This window comes from Oncorhynchus keta, chromosome 6 (genome assembly GCF_023373465.1).
Source record: "Oncorhynchus keta strain PuntledgeMale-10-30-2019 chromosome 6, Oket_V2, whole genome shotgun sequence".
In the NCBI taxonomy this organism is placed as follows: Eukaryota; Metazoa; Chordata; class Actinopteri; order Salmoniformes; family Salmonidae; genus Oncorhynchus; species Oncorhynchus keta.
Genome location: NC_068426.1, coordinates 39741139 through 39768074, shown reverse-complemented (window position 1 = coordinate 39768074; position 26936 = coordinate 39741139). Strand labels below are relative to the sequence as shown.

The following is a 26936-nucleotide window of genomic DNA, read 5'->3' as shown; positions in this document are numbered from 1 at the left end:
TGCTTTGTTCTGACATCTCAAATCAACCAGACAGGTCCTACTGGCCCTTGTTGTTGCACCTGGACTTGTGTGGTCATGTGCGGCAAAGAAGGACATAGGCAAATTGCAGTTGCTCCAGAACAGAGCGCTTAGATGTACACGGAGCACGAATCGCAATGGCAATCTCTCCCGGCTCAAAGTGGAGGAGAGATTAACTGCGTCACTATTGGTCTTTTTGTGAGGTGTTGGAGGTACTGAACTGTCTGTTCAAGCAGTTGGCACACAGTTCGGACACTCATGAGTACCCCACAAGACATGCAACCAGAGGTATCTTCACAGTCCCCCGGTCCAGAACAGAGGCTGGGAAACACACAGTACAGTAGCCATGACTGCATGGAACTCCGCCACTCAAGCTAGCAATAAAAAAAAAAATAAAACCACACCTTACGGCAGGACGGGGGACGAGACAGACATTTTTATTAGGGCTGTCAGTTTTTTTTTTTTAAATTGACACCATTAACACATCTTGTTAGTTTGAGCCCCTGAACCACCCATAGTTCAAGTTCAAGCCCATGCAGCTGATGTGCTAGTTTGACAACCACTTTACTGGCTAGCCACTTGTATGACAGGGAATGGTAGTAAGGGGCTTTTAATATGCCAAATTCAATTTTAATCCCTCCCAGGTGGCTCTCTGGACTAATTTGCATCTACCGCAAGGCTGAATTTGTTTATCACCGAAATGCAGCGAGTCCTCATTATCATTTACAAGCGAAACACACCGTTGATGCTGGCAATACAAGTAACAATGGAGGACATCTTCGGCAGGCTAAGCTAGAAGAGTGGGAGACCGATGGACAAGTCGACGAGCAGCAAGCAAGAAATCGCACTGGACTTAGGCGAGTAACCACAACTACCCTGGAGTTACTGCGCACCATAAAATCAGTGAGAAACGGCGTTAACACGCGCACTATGTTGAAACGCGTGCCAAGCAGGTCATGGGATGTAGCAAAGCAGTTGCCTTTTGAACACCTGTCCTGCGCAGTCTCCAAAAAGGTCCATCACAGTGTTCCTACAGAACAGCAGGTTCGACAATGCCCTTGCTAGCCAACCTCTGAAATATTGTTGGCCATTTTAAAAACACAGACATTAGCTAGTCGCAAATAGGCAAAAGGAGTCACTCGCACAAGATGTCAAAACGAGATGGATTTCCACTCTGGAAAATGGTCAAACTTGTCCACAGAAATCAACAACCACAGAGATGCTCTGGCACAACAGAAACATCACTATGCCAACCACAGCTGAACTTTGTGCCATCTCCTTCAGGTGATGTAAAGCTCTGATGACCTGCCTGTGGTAAAATTCAAGCTGAAGTTGAAAACAAATTTTATTTTTTTATTGGACACATACACATGGTTAGCAGAAGTTAATGCGAGTGTAGCAAAATGCTTGTGCTTCTAGTTCAGACAGTGCAGTAATATCTAACAATACCCCAACACACACAAATCTAAAAAAGGGTGAATGAGAATATGTACATCAACTCAGCAAGAAAGGAAACGTCCTCATTGTCAACTGAGTTTATTTTAAACTGAGACAAACTGAACAAGTTCCACAGACATGTGACTAACAGAAATGGAATAATGTGCCCCTGAACAAAGGGGGGTCAAAATCAAAAGTAACAGTCAGTGTCTGGGGTGGCCACCAGCTGCATTAAGTACTGCAGTGCATCTCCTTCTCGTGGACTGCACCAGATTTGCCTGTTCTTGCTGATGTTACCCCACTCTTCCACCAAGGCACCTGCAAGTTCCCGGACATTTCTGGGGGGGATGAATGCTGGGGGGTCATGTCAGGATGAGCCTGCAGGAATGGTACCACATGAGGGAGGAGGATGTCTTCCCTGTAATGCACAGCTTTGAGATTGTCATTGCAGGCAACAAGTTCAGTCCGATGATGCTGTGACACACCGCCCCAGACCATTGACGGACCCTCCACCTCCAAATCGAGTAATGTCAGATATGTCAACTTTAAATAGGCATTGTTTAAAGTGACCAGTGATCCATTTATTAAAGTGACCAGTGATCCATTTATTGACCAGTGATCCATTTATTAAAGTGACCAGTGATCCATTTATTAAAGTGGCCAGTGATCCATTTATTAAAGATCCATTTATTAAAGGCCAGTGATCCATTTATTAAAGTGACCAGTGATCCATTTATTAAAGTGACCAGTGATCCATTTATTAAAGTGGCCAGTTATTAAACCAGTGATCCATTTATTAAAGTGATCCATTTATTAAGTGGCCCAGTGGATCCATTTATTAAAGTGGCCAGTGATCCATTTATTAAAGTGGCCAGTGATCCATTTATTAAAGTGGCCAGTGATCCATTTATTAAAGTGGCCAGTGATCCATTTTTAAAGTGGCCAGTGATCCATTTATTCCAGTGATCCATTGATCCATTTTTAAAGTGGCCAGTGATCCATTGTTTAAAGTGGCCAGTGATCCATTGTTTAAAGTGACCAGTGATCCATTTATTAAAGTGACCAGTGATCCATTGTTTAAAGTGACCAGTGATCCATTGTTTAAAGTGACCAGTGATCCATTGTTTAAAGTGACCAGTGATCCATTGTTTAAAGTGACCAGTGATCCATTGTTTAAAGTGACCAGTGATCCATTGTTTAAAGTGACCAGTGATCCATTGTTTAAAGTGACCAGTGATCCATTGTTTAAAGTGACCAGTGATCCATTTATTAAAGTGGCCAGTGATTGGGTTTAAAGTGACCAGTGATCCATTGTTTAAAGTGGCCAGTGATCCATTTATTAAAGTGGCCAGTGATTGGGTTTCAATGTAGGCAGCAGCCTCAGAGTTAGTGATTGCTGTTTAGCAGTCTGATGGCCTTTAGATTGAAAAACAGCTCATCTCTCGGTCCCTGCTTTCATGCACCTGGACTGACCTCGCCTTCAGGATGGCAGCTGTGTGAACAGGCAGTGCTTCGGGGAGGGGGTTGTCATTGATCTTTTGGGCCTTCCGGTGACATAGGGTGCTGTAGGTGTCATGGAGGGCAGGTAGTTTGCCCCCGGTGGTGTGTTGGGCAGACCTCACCACCCTCTGGAGAGCCTTGCAGTTGCCGTACCAGGCTGTGATACAGCCCGTTAGGATGCTCTCGATTGAGCATCTGTAAAAGTTTGTCAGGGTTTTGGGTGATAAGACAAATTCATTCAGCCTCCTGAGGTTGAAGAGGTGCTGTTGCGCCTTCACCACACTGTGTGGGTGGACCATTTCAGCTTGTCTGTGACATGTACGCCGAGGAACTTAAAAACTTTCCACCTTCTCCACTGCTGTCCCTTCGATGTGGATAGAGGGATGGTCCCTCTGCTGTTTCCTGAAGTCCACGATCATCTCATTTGTTTTGTTGACGTTGATTGAGAGGTTGTTTTCATGACACCACACTCTGAGGGCCCTCACCTCCTCCAAGTAGGCTGGCTCGTCGTTGTTGGTAATCAAGCCCACTACTTGTGTAGTTTGCAAACGTGATGATTGAGTTGGAGGCGTATGCGGCCACGCAGTCGTGGGTGAGCAGGGAGTACAGGATGGGGCTGAGAAAGGCCTCTAGCTTGATGAGCACTATGGTGTGGAATGCTGAGCTGTAGTCAATGAACAGCATTCTTATAGGTATCCCTCTTGTCCAGATGGGATAGGGCAGTGTGCAATGTGATGGTGATTGCGTCATCTGTGGATCTGTGGACCTGTTGGTGCGGTATGCAAACTGAAGTGGGTCTAGGGTGGCCGGTAAGGTGGCACTCTACTATTCTGAAAGTGGGAAAAGGTGTTTTGTTTGTCTAGAAGCGTGAGGTCGGTGTCTGACGTGGCTGGTTCTTTGTTGTCTGTCATTTCCTGTAGATCCTGCCACATACGTCTTAGGTCTGAGCCATTGAAATGCAACTGCACCTTGTCCCTGTACCGGCATTTTGCTTGGAGGGAATAACTACACTGTTTATATTCAGCCATATTTCCAGACCTCTTTCCATGATTAAATGCGGTGGTTCGCGCTTTGTTTTGCACGAATGCCGCCATCCAGCCACGGTTTCTGGTTAGGGTAGGTTTTAGTCACAGTCTCTAAACTCACTCACCGAGTCAGCGTATAGGTCAATGTTGTTCTGAGGCTGGCCGGAACAAATTCCAGTCCTCGTGATCAAAACAATCTTGAAGCAAGGCTTTCGATTGGTCAGACCAGCTGCCTATAAGGCGGTAGGAGCAAGACGGCGTCGTGGTCTGATTTGCCGAAGGGAAGGCAGGGAGGGCTTTGTATGCATCGCGGAAGTTAGAGTAGCAGTGGTCGAGTGTATTACCCCTGCGCGTGGTGCAATCAATATGCTGATAGAATTTAGGTAGCCTGGTTCTCAAATTTGCTTTGGTAAAATCCCCAGCTACAATAAATGCATCCTCAGGATATATGGTTTCCAGTTTACATAGAGTCCAGTGAAGTTCCTTGAGGGCAGTCCTGGTGTCTGCTTGAGGGGGAATGTACACAGCTGTGACTATAACTGACGGGAATTCTCTTGGTAGGTAAAATGGCCGACATTTGATTGTAAGGAATTCTAGGTCGGGTGAGCAGAAGGACTTGAGTTCCTGTACGTTGTTATGATTACACCATGAGTCAAAGCATACACCCCGCACTTCCTCTTCCCAGAGAGGTGTTTATCTCTGTTGGCGCAATGCCCGGTGTCTGAACCAATTCCGACAACATATCCCGAGAGAGCCATGTTTCCATGACATTTTGAATTTTTACAATCTCTGAGGTCTCTTTTGAAGGCAACCCTTGCTCGAATTTCATCTACCTTGTTGTCAAGAGACTGGACATTGGCTAGTAGTATACTCGGGAGCGGTGGGTGATGTCAGGCTCCGTAGAACTGCACCAGGTGGCCACTCCATCTGCAGCGCCGTTGTTTTGGGTCGGCTACTGGGATTAGATCCATTGTCCTGGGTGGTGGTCCGAACAGAGGCTCCGCTTTGGGGAAAGTTGTATTCCTGGTCGTAATGTTGGTAAGTTTACGTTGCTCTTATATCCAATAGTTCTTCCCGGCTGTATGTAACAGGACTTAAGATTTCCCCGGGGGGTAGCAATGTAAGAAATAATACATTAAAAAAAACTACATCGTTTCCTAAGAACTCAAAGCGAGGCGACCAGCTCTCATCTTATAGACCTGGAGAAACCAAAAGGAGAACGCCAACCTCACACGGCTGAAGATCGCCACAGTGTTCGACCCAAGGTTTAAAACTTCTTCATGATTAGTGGGTCCCCTGCGGGACGGTTGAGCTAATGTAGGCTAATGAGGTTGTAAGTAACAAGAACATTTCCCAGGACATAGACATATCTGATATTGGCAGAAAGCTTAAATTCTTGTTAATCTAAATGCACTGTCCAATTTACAGTAGCAGTGAATACCATGCTATTGTTTGTGGGGAGTGCAGTTTTGAACATGAAAAGTTAAACAAATTATGCATTTGGGCATTGATGATTGGAGCTGACACCGCCCCCTCGTCAAGTTACAGCTGTATCCGATTAGACTCCTACTGAAGCTATATAAAAGCCAGTATTCTGTTCAGAAGAGATAGACTGCTGAGATGATTGCTGAGAGAGGAGGCTGATGGCTATAGCATATGTTGGTTGTTTCTCAGGCAGTTGGAATGTACTAGGTTAGTTGTAGATGGGAGCAGCTTTGGTATGTTCTGTGTGAGTTTGTTGCTCAGTTAGAGCCTACCTATTTGATGTCCTGTGATTCTCAGTGCGTTTGTGAAATTGGTTATAATATTCTGTTTCAATTGTTCCCAGGGGGTAAGGGGAAGGCACGAAGGGAGTGCTTAGGCAAGAGGCCCGCGGGCATACATATACCCATAGTATATTCACGGTCTAGGCACACGAGGTAAGACCTGGGCGGACCACCCCCTGTATTTTGGTTAGTGCACCAGGTGGTGCTAGTTAGGTAAGTAGTGGGTAGGCAGGTAAGGTAGGAGAGGTTAGGTAAGTAGTGGGTAGGCAGGTAAGGTAGAAGAGGGGCTTTGACATTTAATTTCTTTACTCTGGTTCCGTCCAGCCCCCTTTCCCCATATTACCGCGTGACAGAATAAAGTCCTTGTAACGGTACCCCTCTCTCTGCCTTTGTCATCCTTACTCACACCTACAGTCCCAGACCTCTTTCACTTCACGGGGAGTCCAATGAGAAAATGTGTGGAGCTTTACAAAGCAGAGCCCAGCATCAACATGGACGACTGTCCACTACATTGGTGGTCACAGCATGCAGGGACACACGCCAGGCTGGCCTGAATTGCATAAATCTACCTGGCAACACCTGCCTGAGAGGTTGTCTTCACTCTCTGGGCATATCGTACAGAAGAAAAGAGCAGCAGGCTCGTTTGTCTTAACAACTGGCTCAGTGAAAATAAATAGGAGGAAGACTGAAGTCTATGGTGATAGGCTTATGTGTGGAATTCATGACACTGGACACATTTATGCCCTTTGTATCCATAGAGACAGTTATTTGTTTTCTTATAGCCAACCCTCCAATTAGTAATTGGTAGAACAATCATTTGGAATGGCTGAAACTTTAACTCTGTGTGTGTGTGTGTGTGTGTACTTCAAGAAAATGTATGAGGGAGTAGCCCTACTGGGTGCATTAGTAATTGTATTGCTTGTTATGGTGAATATGCCATTAAAAACATGTTTATATGTTAAAAATAAAAAATGTGTTACTTACCATATTTGAACTAATTTAAAATAAAATAAAAAAATTGTGATTCATCACAATTATTTAAATAGTTATACAGCCCTCATTTTTATATATTATGTATAGTATTATGCATTGTATTCTGTGATGAATATTATGCATTACATTTGTTGTTTTTTTGTTCCCTGCAGCAGCAGCTAAATTAATGATCCTAATTAAATAAACAAATATAAACGTCTCTTTATATGCTCCGCAAGGTAGGGGAATACACACAAACACACTCCACATTTACTACTGTCATCGTGGGGAGGGGAGGGGAGTTTCACCTCATCCAACACCAATGTTTACTGTGTAGCACCCTGCACTCACCACACCAGGCTGTATTCATACAGATCAAATGACTGATTGGTTAATAGAGCATCCTGTCTGGGCTGTTTACTTGAAGATGCATCGCGCTACAGAACAAAATATGGGGCAGGAACCTAAGGCTGGTTCTGGATTGGACAAGGCTTACTTACATTTATTAAATTGTGGTAATAAAGAATTAGGCCACACCCTGCCACTCACATGCCCTCCAGTACTCAGAGTAGAGGAACACCACTCCAGACTATCATAACTTTAAAAAACATTCCTGCCTGGCTGCATTTCACTCTCACTGATAGACCAGCTCATTGAGATGGTATGCAAAACGCTCACATAGCGACACACACACCCTGGTCTGTGTTGTGAACAATGGCAGTAAGGCAGAAGAGCGATAATTGGCCAGGGTGGAGCTGAGGGAGAGTCTCTGAGTTGTTCCCTACCTGTCATCCAGAACCATCAAATGGCTGTGTGTACACTATGTGTTAACTGTGTTCACAGCTTCTCACCATTGTTGCTGTGCCTGACACAGTCCTGGAGCACAGCGTGCCACTTCGCCTGCTCCTTCTCTGTCAGCACACAGAAGTAGTGGTGGCGGGCATACGGGTGCCACAGGATCAGGGGGAACTGGGTGGCACCCTTGACAAATGGACCACTGCCCCCCTTAGCCTTTACACCTGAAAACACACACACACACTTAATGTTCATAGCTTCTTCATCAGGGTTGTATTCGCTAGTCACCAAATGGAAGAAAACAGACTGATTGCTAAACTTCTGCTACAGTGTGCCCTAGGGCTCTATTCAAATCGGTATCGCGGAACTTCTGAGTTTCAGCGCGATTGAAATTGAAAAGGCAATGTCCCCGCATAAGCCGAGAACGCATTTAGGGAAACGTAACGCTTAAGCAAACCAGATTGAACAGAGGCCCTAATGAATACGGCCCAGCGAGCCACTGAGGACTTCACCACTTGATCTCACATTGGATGAAGTCCTGGTTCAACCACAATCCAAAAGCGTTTCTCATGATCGGCCGTTTATTATACAGTCAGCGGCCGTTACCAAATCGTCCCTCTCACCTGGCAGGCTGGTGCTGACCAGATCCAGGTACTCTTCCATGGAGGTCAGAGCTTTGTATCCGGCACAGTTGATGGTTCCTTTAGGGTGCAAGCCCCTCTCGTGAGCCTATCAGAGAGCACGGAGTGAGAAGGGGGTAGTATCAAGGAGAGAGGGTGAAAGAAAATGATGTACAAGCCGTTCAGAACCATCAGCCCACAGCTAAGGTTGTGACGCAAATGATTCAGACTAGCTGACATTGACATTTGGTTATGAAGTTAAAGGTAAAACAAGAAAATATATAGTTTCAGTTTTTCCGACTGCCCTCACCACTTTGTTCTCGTAGAAGCTAACGTCATACGTGTCGGCCACGAAGACAAAGCGGTTTCTCCATTTCTTGTTCCCCTCCAAGTACTGGAACAGACCCCCAGAGAAGATCGAGTGGTCTTCTAGAGGATTCTACCACAACACAACAGACAGAGTTAGCGATAGGGCCATCAGGCTTTAGGTCAAAAGCAGTGCACTATATAGGGAATAGGGTGCTACTTGAGACTCATCCATACAGTAACGTCAGGCCTAATTCTATTTTACACGCTGGAGGCGATTGAGACCGGAGGGCTAAAGTGAGAGCACACAAGTTTCGGATAGTGTTTACACAACCACACTTCGTTTTTACATGTCCTGTAGTAGATCAAAATACTGGAACTCAAAACAGCTTAATCACAGCAGAGAAAGGCCAGAAATAAAAGGGGAGAAGAGAGGTTGTGTGCTTGGAAGGTGCTGACTGGCAGTGCTCTGTAAAATGTGGTGCCTGTGCGTTATTCACGGGTAGTGAGGAGAGGGAAACAACATTCTTAGCACCATCCCCGTTTGTTCATGTGTGAATCCACTTTCCCGCCAGTGACTCGATGGCGGAGACTAACACAGTCATTAGTCAGTGCTGTGGAGTTCTGTGTTAGTCATTAGTCAGTGCTGTGGAGTTCTGTGTTAGTCATTAGTCAGTGCTGTGGAGTTCTGTGTTAGTCATTAGTCAGAACTCCCCAGCACTGACTAATGACTAACACAGAACTTAGTCAGAACTCCCCAGCAGTTAACACAGAACTCCCCAGCACTGACTAATGACTAACACAGAACTCCCCCATTAATGGCTAACACAGAACTCCCCAGTGCTGACTAACACAGAACTCCCCAGCACTGTTCTAACACAGAACTCCCCAGCACCTAATGACTAACACAGAACTCCCCAGCACTGCTGTAACACAGGCACTGTTCTAACACAGAACTCCACAGCACTGACTAATGGCTAACACAGAACTCCACAGCACTGACTAATGGCTAACACAGAACTCCACAGCACTGAAGTGGAGATGGCTACAGTACGCGTTTTGTCCATCGAGTTTAAAAACACACACGGCCTTGCACTCAGAGATAAAACCTTGAGACTCAGAGGATGGTGAGGAAGAGATAAAACGGGAGGTAGAGAAGGAGAGTTACAGATGGTGTGGGAATACAGTGAGAGAGGAACTGAATAGAATGGAGAGCTGGAGTGAGAAGAGAGAGAATTGGGGCAAAACAGAGGGGTGAACGAGTGCAATAGACAGTCGTCCCCAGGCCGGCTTGGCCGCTTGCCTTGCGGTGCAGGAGCTGTGACTGGGGCCCTCCTCCCCCCTCGATCTCAAAGCGGACAATGTTAAAGAGGGCCACAGCATACTGCTCCTTGTACACATGGCCAAACTCCCCCATCACCTGCCTGGCATGAGCTGTGGGAAGAAAGACAGAATTTACAGTTGGAGTGTAACACAGTCACAGGATAGACAACACAATTGAAGAGCAACACAGTCCGTAAACACACCTGGCAACAGACCATAAACACAGCTGGCAACACCGATAGAATACATTTATGAGAAGGAAATATCCTGCCTGTTTGGCCCTGTCCGGGGGTATCGTCGGACGGGGCCAGTGTCTCCTTCATCCAGCCTGTCTCAGCCTCCAGTATTTGTGCTGCAGTAGTTTGTGTCGGGGGCTAGGGTCAGTCTGTTATATCTGGAGTATTTTCTCCTGTCTTATCCGGTGTCCTGTGTCAATTTAAGTATGCTCTCTCTAATTCTCTCGCTCTCTCTCTGAGGACCTGAGCCCTAGGACCATGCCTCTGAGTCATCAGGCCAGGTAGTCCTGATGACTAGGTGTCCCCAGTCCACCTGGCCGTGATGCTGCTCCAGTTTCAACTGTTCTGCCTGCGGCTATGGAACCCTGACCTGTTCACCGGACGTGCTACCTGCCCTAGACCTACATTGCTGGGTTTCTGTACAGCACTTTGAGATATCAGCCGATGTAAGAAGGGCTTTATAAATACATTTGATTGATAACCCATTATGTAAATCGGAAGTGACAACCGGTTACCCAAACATCACAGTCAAAACATTAAACACCATCAACAATCACAGAAAAACAGCCACAGAGACCGTGAGAGCACAGCTAGGCCACACAGTCACAGAAACTCAGTCTCAGCTGGCAGCAGAGCCAGAGAAGCGTGACACGTCAGTAATGTGACTCGGCAGATCACAGAGGATTTGGCTAAGAGCTTGGTGTAGAAGACAAGCCGTTGGTCTCATACTATCGAGGCGGGCATTGAGGACAGGCGTGTAGAGGGCTATAAAAGGTGACTTTTAACTAGGCTCGGACTCAGACAGGAAAAGCAGAGAGAAACTGGAAGAGAGGGCATTAACCCTCCAGTATCTTTACCACCTTTCTATCTGCCTTATATGAAAATGTCCAAGCAGTAAAATTAAAATTGCTCACCATGTGTCTTTATAAAGGAAAGTTAGTCAGGAGTCACATCAGCCTTCCCTGAGAAAACACTACATATCATGGTGGTACAATAACTTCATTCTCAATTGGAACAGATATTGAAGATGACTTTAGCATACCTTTTTTTTTTTTTTTTAACAGTTAAGGAGCATATGAGCCTGGAATAGGATTGTGCCAAATGTATTGTATTTGTAGCAGACTACACCATCTGGAGTAAGGTTGCAAAACCCCAGTTATTCCCCCCTGCAAATTCTCATAAAACCTGGACATTTAAAAGTTAACAGAATTTTGCAACCCTAATACAGACAATCAAGCATCATGTTGTTGAATGGTAACATACCATGGTCTAACCAGAGTCATTCTTGAAAGGACTTAAACAACAACAGAATTGCTCACAGTCCATTTAGGGTTGTGGTGGTTCAGTGGTCTCAGCTCAACGGGACACCAGTCCATGAGATGTTTATGGCGAAGGCGCCACAGGAAAGAGAAAGGAGGCTTTGAGTAGGAGGGCAGGAAGGAAAGACCTGACAACAAGATAAGAACCAGTGGAAGAGGAGGGAACAGAGAAAACAGGGTTTATCCTGTAAACTCAAAACACAGTCACTTTCTGAAATGCCCCGTGTTTTTATACGAGGGATCTAAAACAGAACAGACAAAACGTTTAACATGTCTAATAGACGTTTCATGCTGGTCTAGGGCTGCAAAATTCAGCCAACTTTCAAAACACCCAGAAATTCTGGTTGAACGATTCCCAGATTTCTAGTTTATACCCTTCAGATTCTGGGAATCTTCCAACCTGGAAAGTTACTGACATTTTGCAAACCTAAAATGGAGACAGTTCCACCTACATAAATCAATTCTTGCTGGTCTAACAGATGATTGACATTTTAGTCATTGAGCAGACGCTCTTATCCAGAGCAACTTATAGGAGCAATTAGGGTTAAGGGTTAAGTGAGTTGCTCAGGGACACAGACCTATTTTATTACCTAGTCGGCTCGGGGAATTCAAACCAGCGACCTTTCGGTTACTGGCCAAACACTCTTATCCACTAGGCTACCTGACGCCCCAATGATAGCCTCGGTGTGTCTTCATTCGAGAGAGTCTCCAATCAGAGACTTGGAAAGCTGCAATATTATATGCCGAGCAGAGACATGGCTGGTTGACTATGTAAGTGGGACTCAGTGGTTTGCTCCATGCAACGGTACGACCGGACAAAGGAGTGCTCGGGCAATTCCAAACGGTGAGGGGTGGAGTCTTCATAAAACAACCAGCACAATGCTTCCACTGTGAAGGAAATCTCAAGCTTTTGCCTGATATAGAACACCTCATGGTGAGCTGCAGACACGCATCTACCAAGAGAGTTCATCTGTAATCATCAGGGCTGTATGCATCTCTACAAGCAAACACCACTTTAGCACTGAACGAACTGTATAAACAAACAGGAAATCAAAATGTGCTAAATGCTCTGCAGTTGTGCATTTGCTTTGCTAACGCAGATTGCGTTCTAATTTCACCTGTCACATTATGAAGCTTAACAGCAGTTGTTTTACAAGCCACAACAACGAGAGACCTTACACCCTGGAATTCCAAACTTTAATTATTATTATTTATTTTTACGTTTGCCAAGTCGCTAGTTACCTTGCTAGCTAAGTGGTTAGCTTCTTGCAAAATCAAGCTTCTCTTGGTAACAGCAGAGAATCCCCTACTGGATCAAGTGCCTTGCTGTCTAATATTGTATTTGTGGGTGCAGCAAACTGTGTAGCATTTTAACTTTATGAGCTGGGATGTCTGTCCTGCAAATAGTTTATGTCAAATACTGCACTCGTTAGCATTTACATGTACTTGTTAGCATTGCTAACCTGATTAGAGGGGTTCTGTGGAGTTTGGGATGGCACAAGGTCGATATCAAGATATGCAAAATGCAGCATCATGATGCATTTTGAAAGTTACACATCTTGAAAACTTGAATGATGACATGCAAAACATTTTGGGAATATCTCAACAATGGACTAATGAAACAAATACCAAAATATAGTTTGTGTGTGGAGTTTTCCTTTAAGTTTGCTGATGTCGTGATGGTGGTAGGCCTAATTAATCACTGGTGGCGATAAGACCGCCTACAGGGAGGAGGTCAGAGACTTGGCAGTGTGGTGCCATGACAACAACCTCTCCCTCAACACCAGTAAGACCAAGGAGCTGATCATGCAATAGGAGAGAGCATGCCTGCATCCAGGTTGTAGTGGAGCGGGTCAAGAGCTTCAAGTTCCTTGGAGTCCACATCACTGTTATTAACGTGGTCCACACACATCTGCAGTCATGGAAAGGGCACGACAGCACCTCTTTCCCCTCAAGAGGCTGAAAAGATTTGGCATGGGCCCTCAGGTCCTCAAAAGGTTCTACAGCTGTACCATTGAGAGCATCCCCGCTTGGTATGGCAAATGCACCACCATCGACCACAAAGCTCAACAGAGGGTGGTGTGGACAGGCCAGTACATTACTGGGGCCGAGCTCCCTGGCGCCTGATCTAGAGGTCCAGGATGGCAGAGGAAGGCCTAAAAAAAAAATTGCCAAAGACTCGTCACCCAAGCCATAGACTGTCCAACCAGCTACTGTCCGGTAAGCAATACTGGAGCATCGGCTCTCGGACCATCAGGCTCCAAGACAGCTTCTACCCCCAAGCCATATAACTGATAAATAGTCCAGGTAACCATTAATTAACTCTTGCACAGACTCTATGCACACACACAGTACGAGTCAAATTATAGAACAATAGTTAAGACATTAACACTATGAACACATGAAACCATGTAATCAAGTGTTATCAAAATATTTTAGAATTAAGATTCTTCAAAGTAGCAACCTTTAACTTGATGACAACTTTGCACTCTTGGCATTCTCTCAACCACCTTCACATGGAATGCTTCTCCAACAGTCTTGAAGGAGTACCCACATATGCTGAGCACTTGTCTGCTTTTTCTTCACTCTACAGTCCAACTCCTCCCAAACCATCTCAATTGGGTTGAGGTCAGGGCATCTGAAGCAGCACTCAATCACTCTCCTTCTTGGTCAAATAGCTCTTACACAGCCTGGAGGTGTGTTGGGTCATTGCCCTGTTGAAAAACAAATGATAGTGGGACAAGGCCCACTGGGGCGGCAGGTAACCTAGCGGTTAGAGCGTTGGGCCAGTAACCTAAAAGAAGCTAGATCGAATCCCTGTAAAAATCTGTCGTTCTGCCCCTGAACAAGGCAGTTAACCCACTGTTCCCAGGTAGGCTGTCATTGTAAAGAGTTTGTTCTTAACTGACTTGCCTAGTTAAATAAAAAAGGTTAAATTAATAAATATTAATTAAAAATAAGCCCAAACCAGATGGGATGGCATATTGCTGCAGAACGCTGTGTTAGCCATGCTGGCAAGTGTGCCTTGAATCCTAAATAAATCACAGACAGTGTCACCAGCAAAGCATCCCCACAACACATTTCCTCCTCCATGCGATCATCCAGTCACCAACTCCACGTCTCACAAAGACACAGCAGTTGGAACCAAAAATCTCAAATTTGCCCTCATCAGACCAAAAGGACAGATTTCCACTGGTCTAATGTCCATTGCTCATGTTTCTTGGCCCAAGCAAGTCTCTTCTTATTATTGGTGTCCTTTAGAAGTGGTTTCTTTGCAGCAATTCAGCCATGAAGAAGACCTGATTCATGCAGTCTCCTCTGAACAGTTGAGATGTGCCTGTAACTTGAACTCTGAAGCATTTATTTGGGCTGCAATCTGAGGTGCAGTTAATTGCCGACTTCTGAGGCTGGTAACTCTAATGAACTTATCCTCTGCAGCTGAGGTGACTCTGGGTCTTCCTTTCCTGTGGCGGTCCTCATGAGAGCCAGTTTCATCATAGCGCTTGATGGTTGTTGCGACTGCACTTGAAGAAACTTTCAAAGTTCTTGACATTTGTTGTATTGACCGACCATGTCTTAAAGTAATGACGGACTGTCGTTTCTCTTTGCATATTTGAGCTGTTCTTGCCATTATATGGCCTTTCACCAAATAGGGCTATATTCTGTATACCACCTCTACCTTGTCACAACACAACTGAATGGCTCAAATGGATTAAGGAAATAAATTCCACAAGTTCAATTAACGGGTGTGCCTTAAGTTAAGTGCATTCCAGGTGACTACCTCGTGAAGCTGGTTGAGAGAATGCCAAGCATGTGCAAAGCAATCATCAAGCCAAAGGGTGGCTACTTTGAATATATTTTGATTTGTTTAACACATTTTGGTTACTACATGACTCCATATGTGTTATTTAATAGTTTATATGTCTTCACTAGTATTTAAAATATAGAAAATAGTACAAATAAACAAAACACTTGAATGGGTAGGTGTGTTCAAACATTTGACTGGTACTTTACACACACACACACACACACACACACCACGCATACCGACAACAAACACGCACACTCACCTGCAAATCTGTTAATTATTTTACTCTTATTATCTATCCTGATACCTAGTCACTTTGCCTTGCCTTCATGTACACATCTACCTCAAACGCACAAAAGTAAGTGAACACCTCTTCAAATGAGTGGATTTGGCCATTTCACCCACAGGATGGCACCGAAGAACCTGGCTGACGTTTTGCATTCTCCCAACCAAATTGTGCTATTTTTTAAAAACTTATTGTCTACATTCCAACTAGTCAGTAGGTCAAACTTCTGCCCTGGTAGAGCTGCCCCGATCAAATGTAAGTGCTGTTGCTGTAAAGGTCTAGAAGTAACAACAGCCGCAAAGTTGTAGGCCACGCAAGCTCACAGAACGGGACTGACGAGTGCTGAATGGGACCGCCGATTGCTGATGGGCAGCACGTAAAAATCATCTGTCCTTGGTTGCAACACTCACTAACGTCAGCACAAGAATGGATCTTCTGGAATTTCATTAAATGGGTTTCCATGGCCGAGCAGCCGCACACAAGCCAAAGATCACCATGTGCATTGCCAAGCGTTGGCTGTAGTGGTGTAAAGCTCGCCTCCATTGGACTCAGGAGCAGAGTGGAAATACGTTCTCTGGAGTGAAGAATCACGCTTCCCCATCTGGCAGTCCGACGGACGAATGAGTTTGGCGGATGCCAGGAGAACGCTACGTGCCCAAATGCATAGTGCCAACTTTAAAGCTTGGTGGAGGCAAAATAATGGTCCAGGGCTGTTTATGGTTTGGGCTTGGTGACTTAGTTCCTGTTTAAGCGCAATAATGCCCTATGCACAAAAGCAAGATCTATACAGAAATGGTTTGTCGAGATCGGTGTGGAAGAACTTGACTGGTCTGCACAGAGCCCTGACCTCAACCCCATCGAACACCATGACAGCATAATAATTACACAGGTGCACCTTGTGCTGTGGACAAAAGGCCACTCAAATGTGCAGTTGTCACAACACAATGCCACAGATATTTCAAGTTCATGCAATTGGCATGCTGACTGCAGGAATGTCCACAAGAGCTGTTGCTAGAGAATTTAATGCTAATTTCTCTACCATAAGCCACCACCAACGTTGGTTTAGAGAATGTAGTACATCAACTGGTCTCACAAATGCAGACTATGTATGGCATTGTGTGGGCAAGCGGTTTGCTGATGTCAATGTTGTGAACAGAGTGCCCTATGATGGTGCTAGGGTTATGGTATGGGCAGGCATAAGCCACGGACAACGAACACATTTGCATTTTAAATTGATGGCAATTTGAATGCCATTCATCCACCGCCACCACCACCACCTCACATTTCAGCATAATGCCCCAGCTCTTCCTTGGCCTGCATACTCACCAGACATGTCACACATTGAGCATGTTTGGGATGCCCTGGATCGACTTTTAAAACAGCGCGCCAGTTCCCGCCAATATCCAGCAACTTCGCACAGCCATTTAAGATAAGTGGGACAACATTCCACAGGCCAGTCAACAGCCTGATCAACTCTATGGGATGGAGATGCATGAGTGAAATGGTGGGCACACAAGATACTGACCCCAATTTTATGAGATCCAATTGCAATCTTGTTTCATCGCTGCAACTCCCCATCGGACTCGGAAGAGGTGAAAGTCGAGTCACGTGTCTTCCAAAACATGACCCACCCAACTGCACTTCTGAACACCTACCCGCTTAACCCGGAAGCCAGCCGCACCAATGTGTCGGAGGAAACACTATTCAAATGAAGTCAGCCTGCAGGCACCCTGACTCCTGGTCACGGCCGGTTGAGAGACCGCCTAGGATCCGAACCCGGGTCTGTAGGGACACCTCAAGCACTGCGTTAGACCATTGAGTCACTCGGGAGGCCCCTGACTGGTTCTGATCCACACCCCTACTTTTTTTTTTTTAAGGTGTCTGTGACCAACAGATGCATATCTATATTCACAGTCATGTGAAATCCATTGATTAAGTCCTAATGAATTTATTTAAAATGGACTAATTTCCTCATATGAACTATAACAGTAAAATCTTTTAAATTGTTGCGTTTATATTTTGTTCAGTATATTTCATTCACGTACTGCACTTCCGACAGGCTGGGTTAGTGTGCCACTGGAATGAAGGCACGGCTTGACGGACAGACTGCAGCAGACTAAACTGATGGAGATCTGATTACACTCAAGGCCTAAGTTATGAAACTGTATGCCCTGTCATCTAGAGTCCAATTCAAACCTGGCTTTGATTGCATCAGATCAAAAGGAGCAGTCTGGGGGTTAGATGGACAGCACCCCCACCTACCTCCAGCATGCATGAATGCATGCATATATATATATGAGAGCGAGAGGTACAGTAGTCAGAATGCATTGAACATTAGCCTTCCTGTTTCTGTTGGTTGCAGACTGTTGGAACTCTTTACAGATGGAAAACTAGACTGACTGGAACACTCTTGCAGCTTCAATGGTATGCACGGTCACTGGGTAGGTCTACTGTATTGTATGTACTAGGGGATGAGGGAGTGATGGACTCGGGTCAAGCAGTTCACTGACAACTGATTAACACAAGTCTAGGAGTAGGAAAGAAAACAGAAGTGTGTGTGTGTGTGTCAGCTGGTGAGAATGTACCTTGCCAGCAAATGTGGAGGCATCCCCCAGTACAGCTAACTATTCCAAACAGTATACTCCCCACAGACAAGAGCTGACTAACCACTCCTCCCACCCACACAGGGCTGTCACCTTTAGCAGTTGGTTGGGTTGTGTTTGTGAAATAGACAAAAGGTATAAAATGAAACTGAGATGAATTAAAAAGGCATGTATAAAAGACAGCCATATAGACAGAATGGGAAGGGGGTTACTTCCCATTCTACTGTGTGAGAACCAGACTGTCTTTCTGTTCATTAATACCAAGTCATGTTCCTACCTGCTTTTTCCTTCTGTACTTGCTTCTCTTTCCTTCTGAAAACGGCAGCTTTGGACATCTTTAGAAGCTACAACTACAGTCTGGTTTCTGCCCTCGCTCTTTACCAGACTAAAATACAGGCAGACTTATGAGTGGAGGAAGGGTTCACTATTATATCAACTGGCTTTATTTTTTTTAGTATTAGGTCGTGTGTATATTACTATGAACAGTGACGTACTTGCAGTAGTAGGGAAATTGGCCTACTTTAGCCCGGTTTTTACCTGGTGCTAACTAGCATCCTTTGTCCTGATCTTGTCCACGTTCTGATTGTGCCCACGTTTTTACAAGTGGAGATCGTTAAAAAGATGTAATGTGATTGTGAACAGTTCTTCCTGACCACCTCTGGAGGTAGTCAGGGACCGATTGCATCTGGATAGCGATCGAGTGTAAAATGATCTGGATGGTCAAGCCATTTAAATTCATCATTATACCCGCCTCCAACATCATTGACAGGAAGCACCAATGACTTATGGCATTAATAATGGTATTAAACCAAATAAATTCATGTTAGTTTGAAATAAATAAATAAATATATATATATATATATTAGGGAGGTACCTGGAAATCTGGTCAAAATGCAGACAAAGTGGACAGATAAGAGACATTTTAATACCATGATCAGATCATATTGATCAGATCAAAAAACCTACATGTTACTGCAAGGTGTAAACGAGGCTCCTTTAGCTTGTGATGGATGACATTCTGAGAGCCTCACTAGAAGTTGCTTGCCACTTGCGACAGACCCGTCACTTCCACAGATCTGACTGAAGTAGTAGTGTTTACAGCACTTAGCTGGCGTTCACCTTCTCAAGAAGCAGCAGTGTTACAGTTGATACAGGATGTTACCGGGAAGGACTCCCCTAGGAGAGATTCCATCCCAAATGGCACACTATTTCCTATATACTGGACTGGAGAATAGGGTGCCAATTGGGATTAATCCATTCTTATGTGGAGAGACCACAGATGTCTGTAAATCTGTCTGTTCTCTGGATGACAAGTCTTACAGGAGGCACAAACAGACATTCATGGTGGAGAGAATCAGTTGTGATCAGGAACGAGGGTGAGTCTGGGGGGGGGCATACATTGTTTCCAGCCACAACCAGACACATCCTGGATTCTGAGGTCGGAACCCCAGACTGAGTGGTTAGCTATGGAGAACACAAGTTTGGAGTAGCCTGATCGGACCTCACTTCACCCAAGCAAATGTACATCAACAGGGTTGAATTGTGGACTGGTTCAGTGAATCACAAGTAGCCCAAATAGGCCTGCCCTCATTCCAGCGCTCACCCTTGTTGATCTTTCAGAAGGACACATTTCAACATGAGAAGTTAACAGACCAATGTTCAAGCAATAGTATATAACTTCTACAAGAGGGATTGCATTCCTCAAACCTAAATTAGTTCAGTCCATGTGACAGTTCAGCCTACACTGCTCCCTAAATTGACAAACATAATCTGTGGGAGTGAGAGGTTGGGCAATACATGCTTTAAATAGACTTCTGTATGGGCCAAACTAGTACACGAACATTATGATCAAGCCGCCCGTCATTGGGAAAGCAGTTATTATCTCTGAGAAATAAGAACTTCCACTTCGGGCTTGCTTCAAGCAGGGGGAAGGAGACTGACAGTTCGAAATGTACTTCAGCTGAGGGTTATGCGCGGCAATTTGACATTCTGTAATTTATTGAAACATTTGTAGCCTAACTTTCGTGTGATGCTGACTGTCGAGTAAGTTTCCGGTGAGTGTGGAAGGACGTATCGTTTTAAATCAATTGTCTTGTACCTCTCTTCACATTTTACGCAAATTAGGCAGCAACTCAAGAGGGAAATTAGTGGGAAATTAAAATTTCCACGAGTTCAGTTGTTATAAGAAGGGAGAACTTACCTGTAATCATCTCTCGCTTGCCCTCGTCCAGGTGAGTGGAAATAACATCCCCCATGGCTACACCCCCTTGGTGAACTAACAACGATCCCCGACGAACGCGACCCCAAGAGAAGGGGCAAGAGAGGCGCTTTGGCCAATATCAAGGACAATATCTGAAACCGGGCGATGAAGAAAAACACTAGCCTACTACGTAACACTTTGCCCTCCCCCGAAACGACCCCACATTCAATGTTTAAACGCAAGTTGGTCGCTTATCCTCCAGCAAACCTGGGTCGACAGAAAGTTGTGGAAGAGCGTTTATTGTTGTACCTCGTCTGGACTAAATGTAACAGTGGGCTCGTTCATTCTGACAAGACACACCCTCTGAAACTCATAATTGTTCAACGTGTTCAGCCTCCATTCAATGTCATGGGTGTGGCTTTCAAATTAATCTTCTGGGCCCAGTTTTTTAAAATTATTATCTGGATTTCGCCTATCGGATCAGATTAAATGCATAGAAAAGTAATGAATAGAACGGATGAATCATTGTCTTGATTAATTATATTTCTATGCATTTAATCCGATCAGATCAGATTTCCTGCAATCCGATAGTATTATATTTTAGAATTGGGTTTTTCAAAACTGAAATTAGATTCTGATCCTCCATATAGGTATTTGGATTTTGTAAGATTAAATGCTGTTTTTACGTTTTTCAAAGGTGATAAATCAGGATTACTTTATTCCACTGGAAAGGTGGATTTAGAAAGGTGAAATGCTCTACAACCAATAAATATCAATGTAGTTAAGGTGACAAGGCTTAGAAAACGTTCTTACATCTGAAAACTAAAGGTTAATTATGTTAAATTGACCGCAGTATAGGCATGTGGTCAGTTGTTATATTGAGAAGTGTGTACTTACTTTTACATGACATGCAGGCTCTATTACTTTTAACCTAGGTACCTTTATTCATGTAGTTTAGTCATTTATTTGTCCCTATGACAGTGTAGTAGTACCCGAACCTATCCAGTAGATGGCAAGGTGCAGCCCTGTTCAAAGCACTGAAACTCTGGATTCTGTGATATTTTATATATTATATTGATATGATACAATATGATATTGTTTACACAGGCATCCCAATTCTGACATTTTTTTCCACTAATTGGTCTTTTGACCAATCACATAAGACCTTTTCATATGAGCTCTTTTTAAGACCTAATATGATTGGTCAAAAGACCAATTAGTGGAAAAAGATCCAAATTGGGGTGCCTGTGTAAACACAACTATATTGTGATATCTGGATCAGAATGATCCTATCCAATTATTTGCTAAAAAAAACTGGCTCAGACAGACAGATCGATCCTGAAAAAGGCTGTGTTTCAACAGGCAGCCCAATTTGAATATTTTTTTCCTAATTGGTCTCTTGACCAATCAGATCAGCTCTGAAAACGATCTAATGTGAACAGATCTGATGTGATTGGTCAAAAGACCAATTAGTGGGGAAAATACCAGAATTAGGCTGCTTGTCTAAACACAGCCAAAAAGGATGACAGAATCTGGATCATTCTTATTTTGTGTGGTGTTCATAGAATAACCTTTTCTTATTTACAGAAATTATATCTGGCCATAATTTCAACTTCATTATTGAGGTAAGGAAATGTTGCTTTTAGCTTTGGAAACAAATGTAGGCTAATACTAGTTTTTTTTTAACACTAGTCGAGGATAGACTACAGCCATCTATCATGTTTGATGATGACATGTCATTCTGTTAAGTTCCTGTCAATTGTTTGACTTCTGTTTTGGTAAGAAAGTCATCTTTGACACTGACAGTGTCTAGGAAGAGGATGATGAGTGAGAGAGATGATGGGGATGAAACTGGCCAAAAGAGGTGTACTGCGCCCCCGTGTGGAACGTCGACATTAGCAAACGTTGAAAGGACCACCACGGACGATTTTCATCCAGTTTTGGCTGAACAATTTTGGTCAATTCTAAAAAAGGTACAGCCAATTAAAACGCGTCAGTGATTCGTATAAGCTTCACAACATATTTGCACTTCTAATGTATTCGACTATTCAAAAGTTCATTTAATATGGGCCTATCAATAAAACACATACAGGTGCAAATTGCAAATGCAAATATAGTGTTGTGTTGTTTCACATTGACAAAAAACGGGGAAAAATGAATTACTAAAGGAATGAAAAAGTAAATATGTAAAACATTAGAAACAGTATAATAATGAAATTGGCAAATGTATAAATAGTATAAATGAATTGGCTAATGTAGCCACTGATGTGGGGGCGGAGGAATACGGAGTGACGTCTCTATTCGAAGCTCTGCAGTCAGCTGCGATGTGAGGCAATGCACATTCGGCGGAGCAGAGAAACGAGAGGAATACGGCAAGGGAGGAAGAGGGAGTCAAAGGGAGAGAATACGGTCAAACACACAATAGCATCATGGCACCCATAGGACTCAAGGCGGTGGTCGGTGAAAGTAAGAATACCTTATTATATTTATACATCCATTTTGACTATTTGATATGGAATACATATCCATGGAAACGCATCGATGGGATGCACTGTGCATTTTTCTAAATCCATTGATACGCATCGATGGGATGCACTGTGCATTTGTCTCGGATGGGGTGGTGAAGTGAATGTGTGGGTGCGTGTTTTTCCCCAGGATGCGGCAGGTTGTTGTGCGCTGATTTACCATTGTGCAACCGTGGTTATCAGCATGAGCCAAGGACCTATATACCTGTGCCATTTATCCCAGAGCTCCAGCGATGCTGATGCGTAATTAATATAAACTGCACATGGTTATTCGACGCGCGCTGCGGCCAATGATCAATGATTTTTTTTTTATCTAACTCTGCACGAGAAGGTCGAGAAAGACAGGCACACCCATAATACACTTTCAATCGGAAATTAAAATACAAACTGTGCGGCATTGGGGCGACATTAGGAAACATTGTCTAAAATCACAGGCAGTTCTAGGCCCATTACTTTTTTATTTAGGCACAATGTTACGTGGAACATGTTGTAACGTTGTAGGCCTATAACAATTACATAGACTGGTTGTAAATGAATATTCTCCATCCAGGAGCGCAGCGTCTACGGGATTCCGCTGTTTCAGCAATGCCTCACCTGTTTCAGCAATGCCTCACCCCTATGATGGATCACCAGTAGCCTACAATACGCTGCGAAGAACGTCATCTTTCAGCTTGAACGGTTCAAACGAGGAAATGTAGGTTGAACAGTCTGATGATAGTCTTGGTCGGCAGTATTAGATGGATAATGGCGGAGGGTGTGTCCTGTCCTCTGTATGGAGCACATAAACCCGGAGATAAATCCGCATTCGGGGATGGTAACACCTTTTCGAAATCGGGTTTTACTGTGCTTTCATCCGCATATTACAGGATGCAATGCACATAGACCCACTTGGCCCACGATGAAGGCTACAAGCATAATTTATGCAGCATGAGTAGCAGTTGTGAAACAGCATAGGTGTATGGTTTAAAAATAACCATCGAGGGTTGTTTTTCGACAGACCTGCTACTAGGCCTATTGCCCAATCTCCTGACTCTAACTGTTCAAACGAAATATCAGTAGGCTCTTCAGTAGCATCACAAATCACTGGAAAATGGATGCGCAGCTGAAACATATACCAGATTTATGATGGGGTGAGGCATTTTCCCGTGTCCCGAAGACTCACTAAATATCGGTAACCATATTGTAAGATAAAACATGTTCTTCTCGGACAATGGCAAGTATGCAGTTACCCCCTTCTCGATAAATGTGCAATCAACCGCAACGGAGTTATCTCCAGAGGTTATTATGGATGTATAGGTCTAGGCTTAGCCTAGAAGTCAGACCAGTGATAAACGAAGCTTTGGAATACCAATGTCCAGTAATTGACCCGCAGTCCCACGCGGTGACATTATATCATGCAACGTGCAAATGAGCGATAGAAAACCGATCGTGCAAATGTCACCATTCCCAAAAAACGTGTGCAGCCCCCCGTGCCGTCCACGGCAAGATGACGTCGTGGGTGGCTGCCCATGTCACCTATACCTAAATCCGCCACTGCCCATGTCACCTATACCTAAATCCACCACTGCCCATGTCACCTATACCTAAATCCACCACTGCCCATGTCACCTATACCTAAATCCACCACTGCCCATGTCACCTATACCTAAATCCACCACTGCCCATGTCACCTATACCTAAATCCACCACTGCCCATGTCACCTATACCTAAATCCACCACTGCCCATGTCACCTATACCTAAATCCTCCACTGCCCATGTCACCTATACCTAAATCCGCCACTGCCCATGTCACCTATACCTAAATCCGCCACTGCCCATGTCACCTATACCTAAATCCTCCACTGCCCATGTCACCTATACCTAAATCCACCACTGCCCATGTCACCTATACCTAAATCCGCCACTGCCCATGTCACCTATACCTAAATCCTCCACTGCCCATGTCACCTATACCTAAATCCACCACTGCCCATGTCACCTATACCTAAATCCGCCACTGCCCATGTCACCTATACCTAAATCAGCCACTGCCCATGTCACCTATACCTAAATCCACCACTGCCCATGTCACCTATACCTAAATCCACCACTGCCCATGTCACCTTTACCTAAATCCACCACTGCCCATGTCACCTATACCTAAATCCTCCACTGCCCATGTCACCTATACCTAAATCCACCACTGCCCATGTCACTGATGAACAAGGTATACAAATTGATTACTCCAGTAATGGTAGAGCAATTAGATATGCAAATAATATTAAATAAATGAACCCAACAGCTTGATTCTCAAGAGATCAGGTTAGCCTACGCACTCCAAATATGTAAGCAGGTGTGTATGACCATTGCAGCCCAAAAGGCCTACCTTGGTTTGGAGTGTGTCTATAGTGAGGACAGCTGAGTCATATGTTTTCAATTCATAGTGGTGTTTAAATTGATGTCATAAAGCTGTAATATGTATAGTATGAATGATATCAGCTCAGTAGTAGATCTGGGTCATTTTGGCTGCGGATTTGACCTCACCAAAACAAAATCCTTTTGTAACAGTCCATGAGCTAATGACAGTTATGCAATATGGCTTGTGTGCATTAAATAACAATACGCTTTGGAACGCCGTTTGGGTCTTTCCGCGTCAAAAAGATACACGTCAAATAGTGCACGTGGCTGGCAAAAAAGCTTAAAAAGCGGTCTCGTGTTTTCAAGGTTCGACACGACTTAGTCGTTTGTTGGTGACGAATGAGACGTTTTTCATATAGTGCTAACATTTGCATATAGTTTACATAGTGTTATTTGACGCGTAAAATAGTGTTATTTGATGTGTATCCTTTTTGACCCAAACAGCGTCCCATAGTACACGGTCTTGGCTGTAATAAAGGCCTAGACCAACATCTAAACTGCAGCGTGCATAATAATGTTTGGGAAAGAAAAGGCAGACACAGGATTTCAGTGCCTATTGCATTCCTAATTTGCAGAATTACGCCTAACAGGCTGACTACACACTACGCGTGTGCGATGCGAGCGATGCAAAATACATTTAGAAATCTATATTATTCATTTATTGCACCCAAACTGCTTGCGCGCGCCAACGAGCATCTACGTTGCCACGGGCTAAAATTGAAGTCAGTTCTATTTGTGACTCTGAACGTGGTGGAAGTCCTGCCCCTCCCATCTCCTCATTGGTTTATAGAAGCAGGTACCCACATGCCATCTCCTCATTGGTTATACCCACGTGGGTGACAGAAAGACGAACGAGGTCAGTGGCGCTAATGGACCTAATTTATGAAAGTTGCCAGTCGCAATATAAAGTCATGAGAAGAAAAGGCCTGGAAGGAGGAGAGATAACTAGAAATGATTCGGTTGACCGTTTTATGTGTGGATTAATTGTCGGAGTAGAGGACCTTGTGCATTTCAGGTAAAATAACAACTCAATGTTTATATCCCAGGACAAATTAGCTGGCAACACCAAGCTAGCTAAATTGGACAAATTAGCTAGCAAGTGCAAGCTAACTATCTAAATTGCCATAAATGTTTAATGCTTTTCGACCAGTCCTCAAATTAATGTAATTGGTTCAGAGTTTGTTTTTATATTTTAACCTGCGTGTCGTGATCACGTTTGGTGTAGGGGGACAAAACAAATGTATGCACGGCGGCACATGCGCGCAGCCGGTTTGGGACAAGAGGGATGTCACACATCCTGTACACACATCATTCAGTTCTCACCCCAGTTATGAGGCTGTATTAATAAAGAGACCGATTTCTTATTTCACATGTTGGAAATATGTAGCCTAAAACATGCATTTCAACATTATCACAATGGCACGGAATTATACCAGAGCCTTTCTGTCAGACTGCGGTCTACAGGGTAAGATGTGAGTATTGTATCGTGAGCCTGACACAGCAGAGGAGGAAGGCTAGTGTGTGATCATGACTGTTCATCCAGTGACACATGCGTGGGAACAGCAGACAAAACTGGGCCAAGAATTTGTATCTTACCCGATGATTCATGGTGTTTCTCCTGCTTTGTTTCTCCTGCTGCTTGATTGTGGGTTTTTAAATTGCGCGTTTTGTTTTTACTGTTTGAATCGCCATGGCAGTTCTTCATTCAACGTATTTGACTGGAATCAGTCTTGATTTACAAGATATTAATTCCAGAAGCCAAGGAAATTGTGTGTGTGTGTGTGTGTCAGCAAACCAC

The 26936-nt window shown here is 44.2% G+C and overlaps 2 protein-coding genes across 3 annotated transcripts in view; one reads left to right on the top strand and one right to left on the bottom strand.

Moving 5' to 3' along the window:
• LOC118385509 (protein Niban 2-like) overlaps positions 1-20612 on the bottom strand; it is a 64399-nt gene extending 43787 nt beyond the window's left edge. The window contains exons 1-5 of the mRNA XM_035772713.2: positions 20215-20612; positions 9743-9873; positions 8444-8572; positions 8137-8242; positions 7570-7737 (exon numbers count right to left, since the gene is read on the bottom strand). Of these exons, the coding sequence (XP_035628606.1) occupies positions 7570-7737; positions 8137-8242; positions 8444-8572; positions 9743-9873; positions 20215-20269 (589 nt within the window). The 5' untranslated portion in view covers positions 20270-20612. The remainder of the gene's footprint in view (positions 1-7569; positions 7738-8136; positions 8243-8443; positions 8573-9742; positions 9874-20214) is intronic.
• A 1908-nt stretch (positions 20613-22520) lies between these two features.
• stxbp1a (syntaxin binding protein 1a) overlaps positions 22521-26936 on the top strand; it is a 57492-nt gene continuing 53076 nt past the window's right edge. For both annotated transcript variants that reach the window (XM_052521492.1, XM_052521491.1), the window contains exon 1: positions 22521-22680. In XM_052521492.1, the coding sequence (XP_052377452.1) occupies positions 22644-22680 (37 nt within the window). In that variant the 5' untranslated portion in view covers positions 22521-22643. The remainder of the gene's footprint in view (positions 22681-26936) is intronic.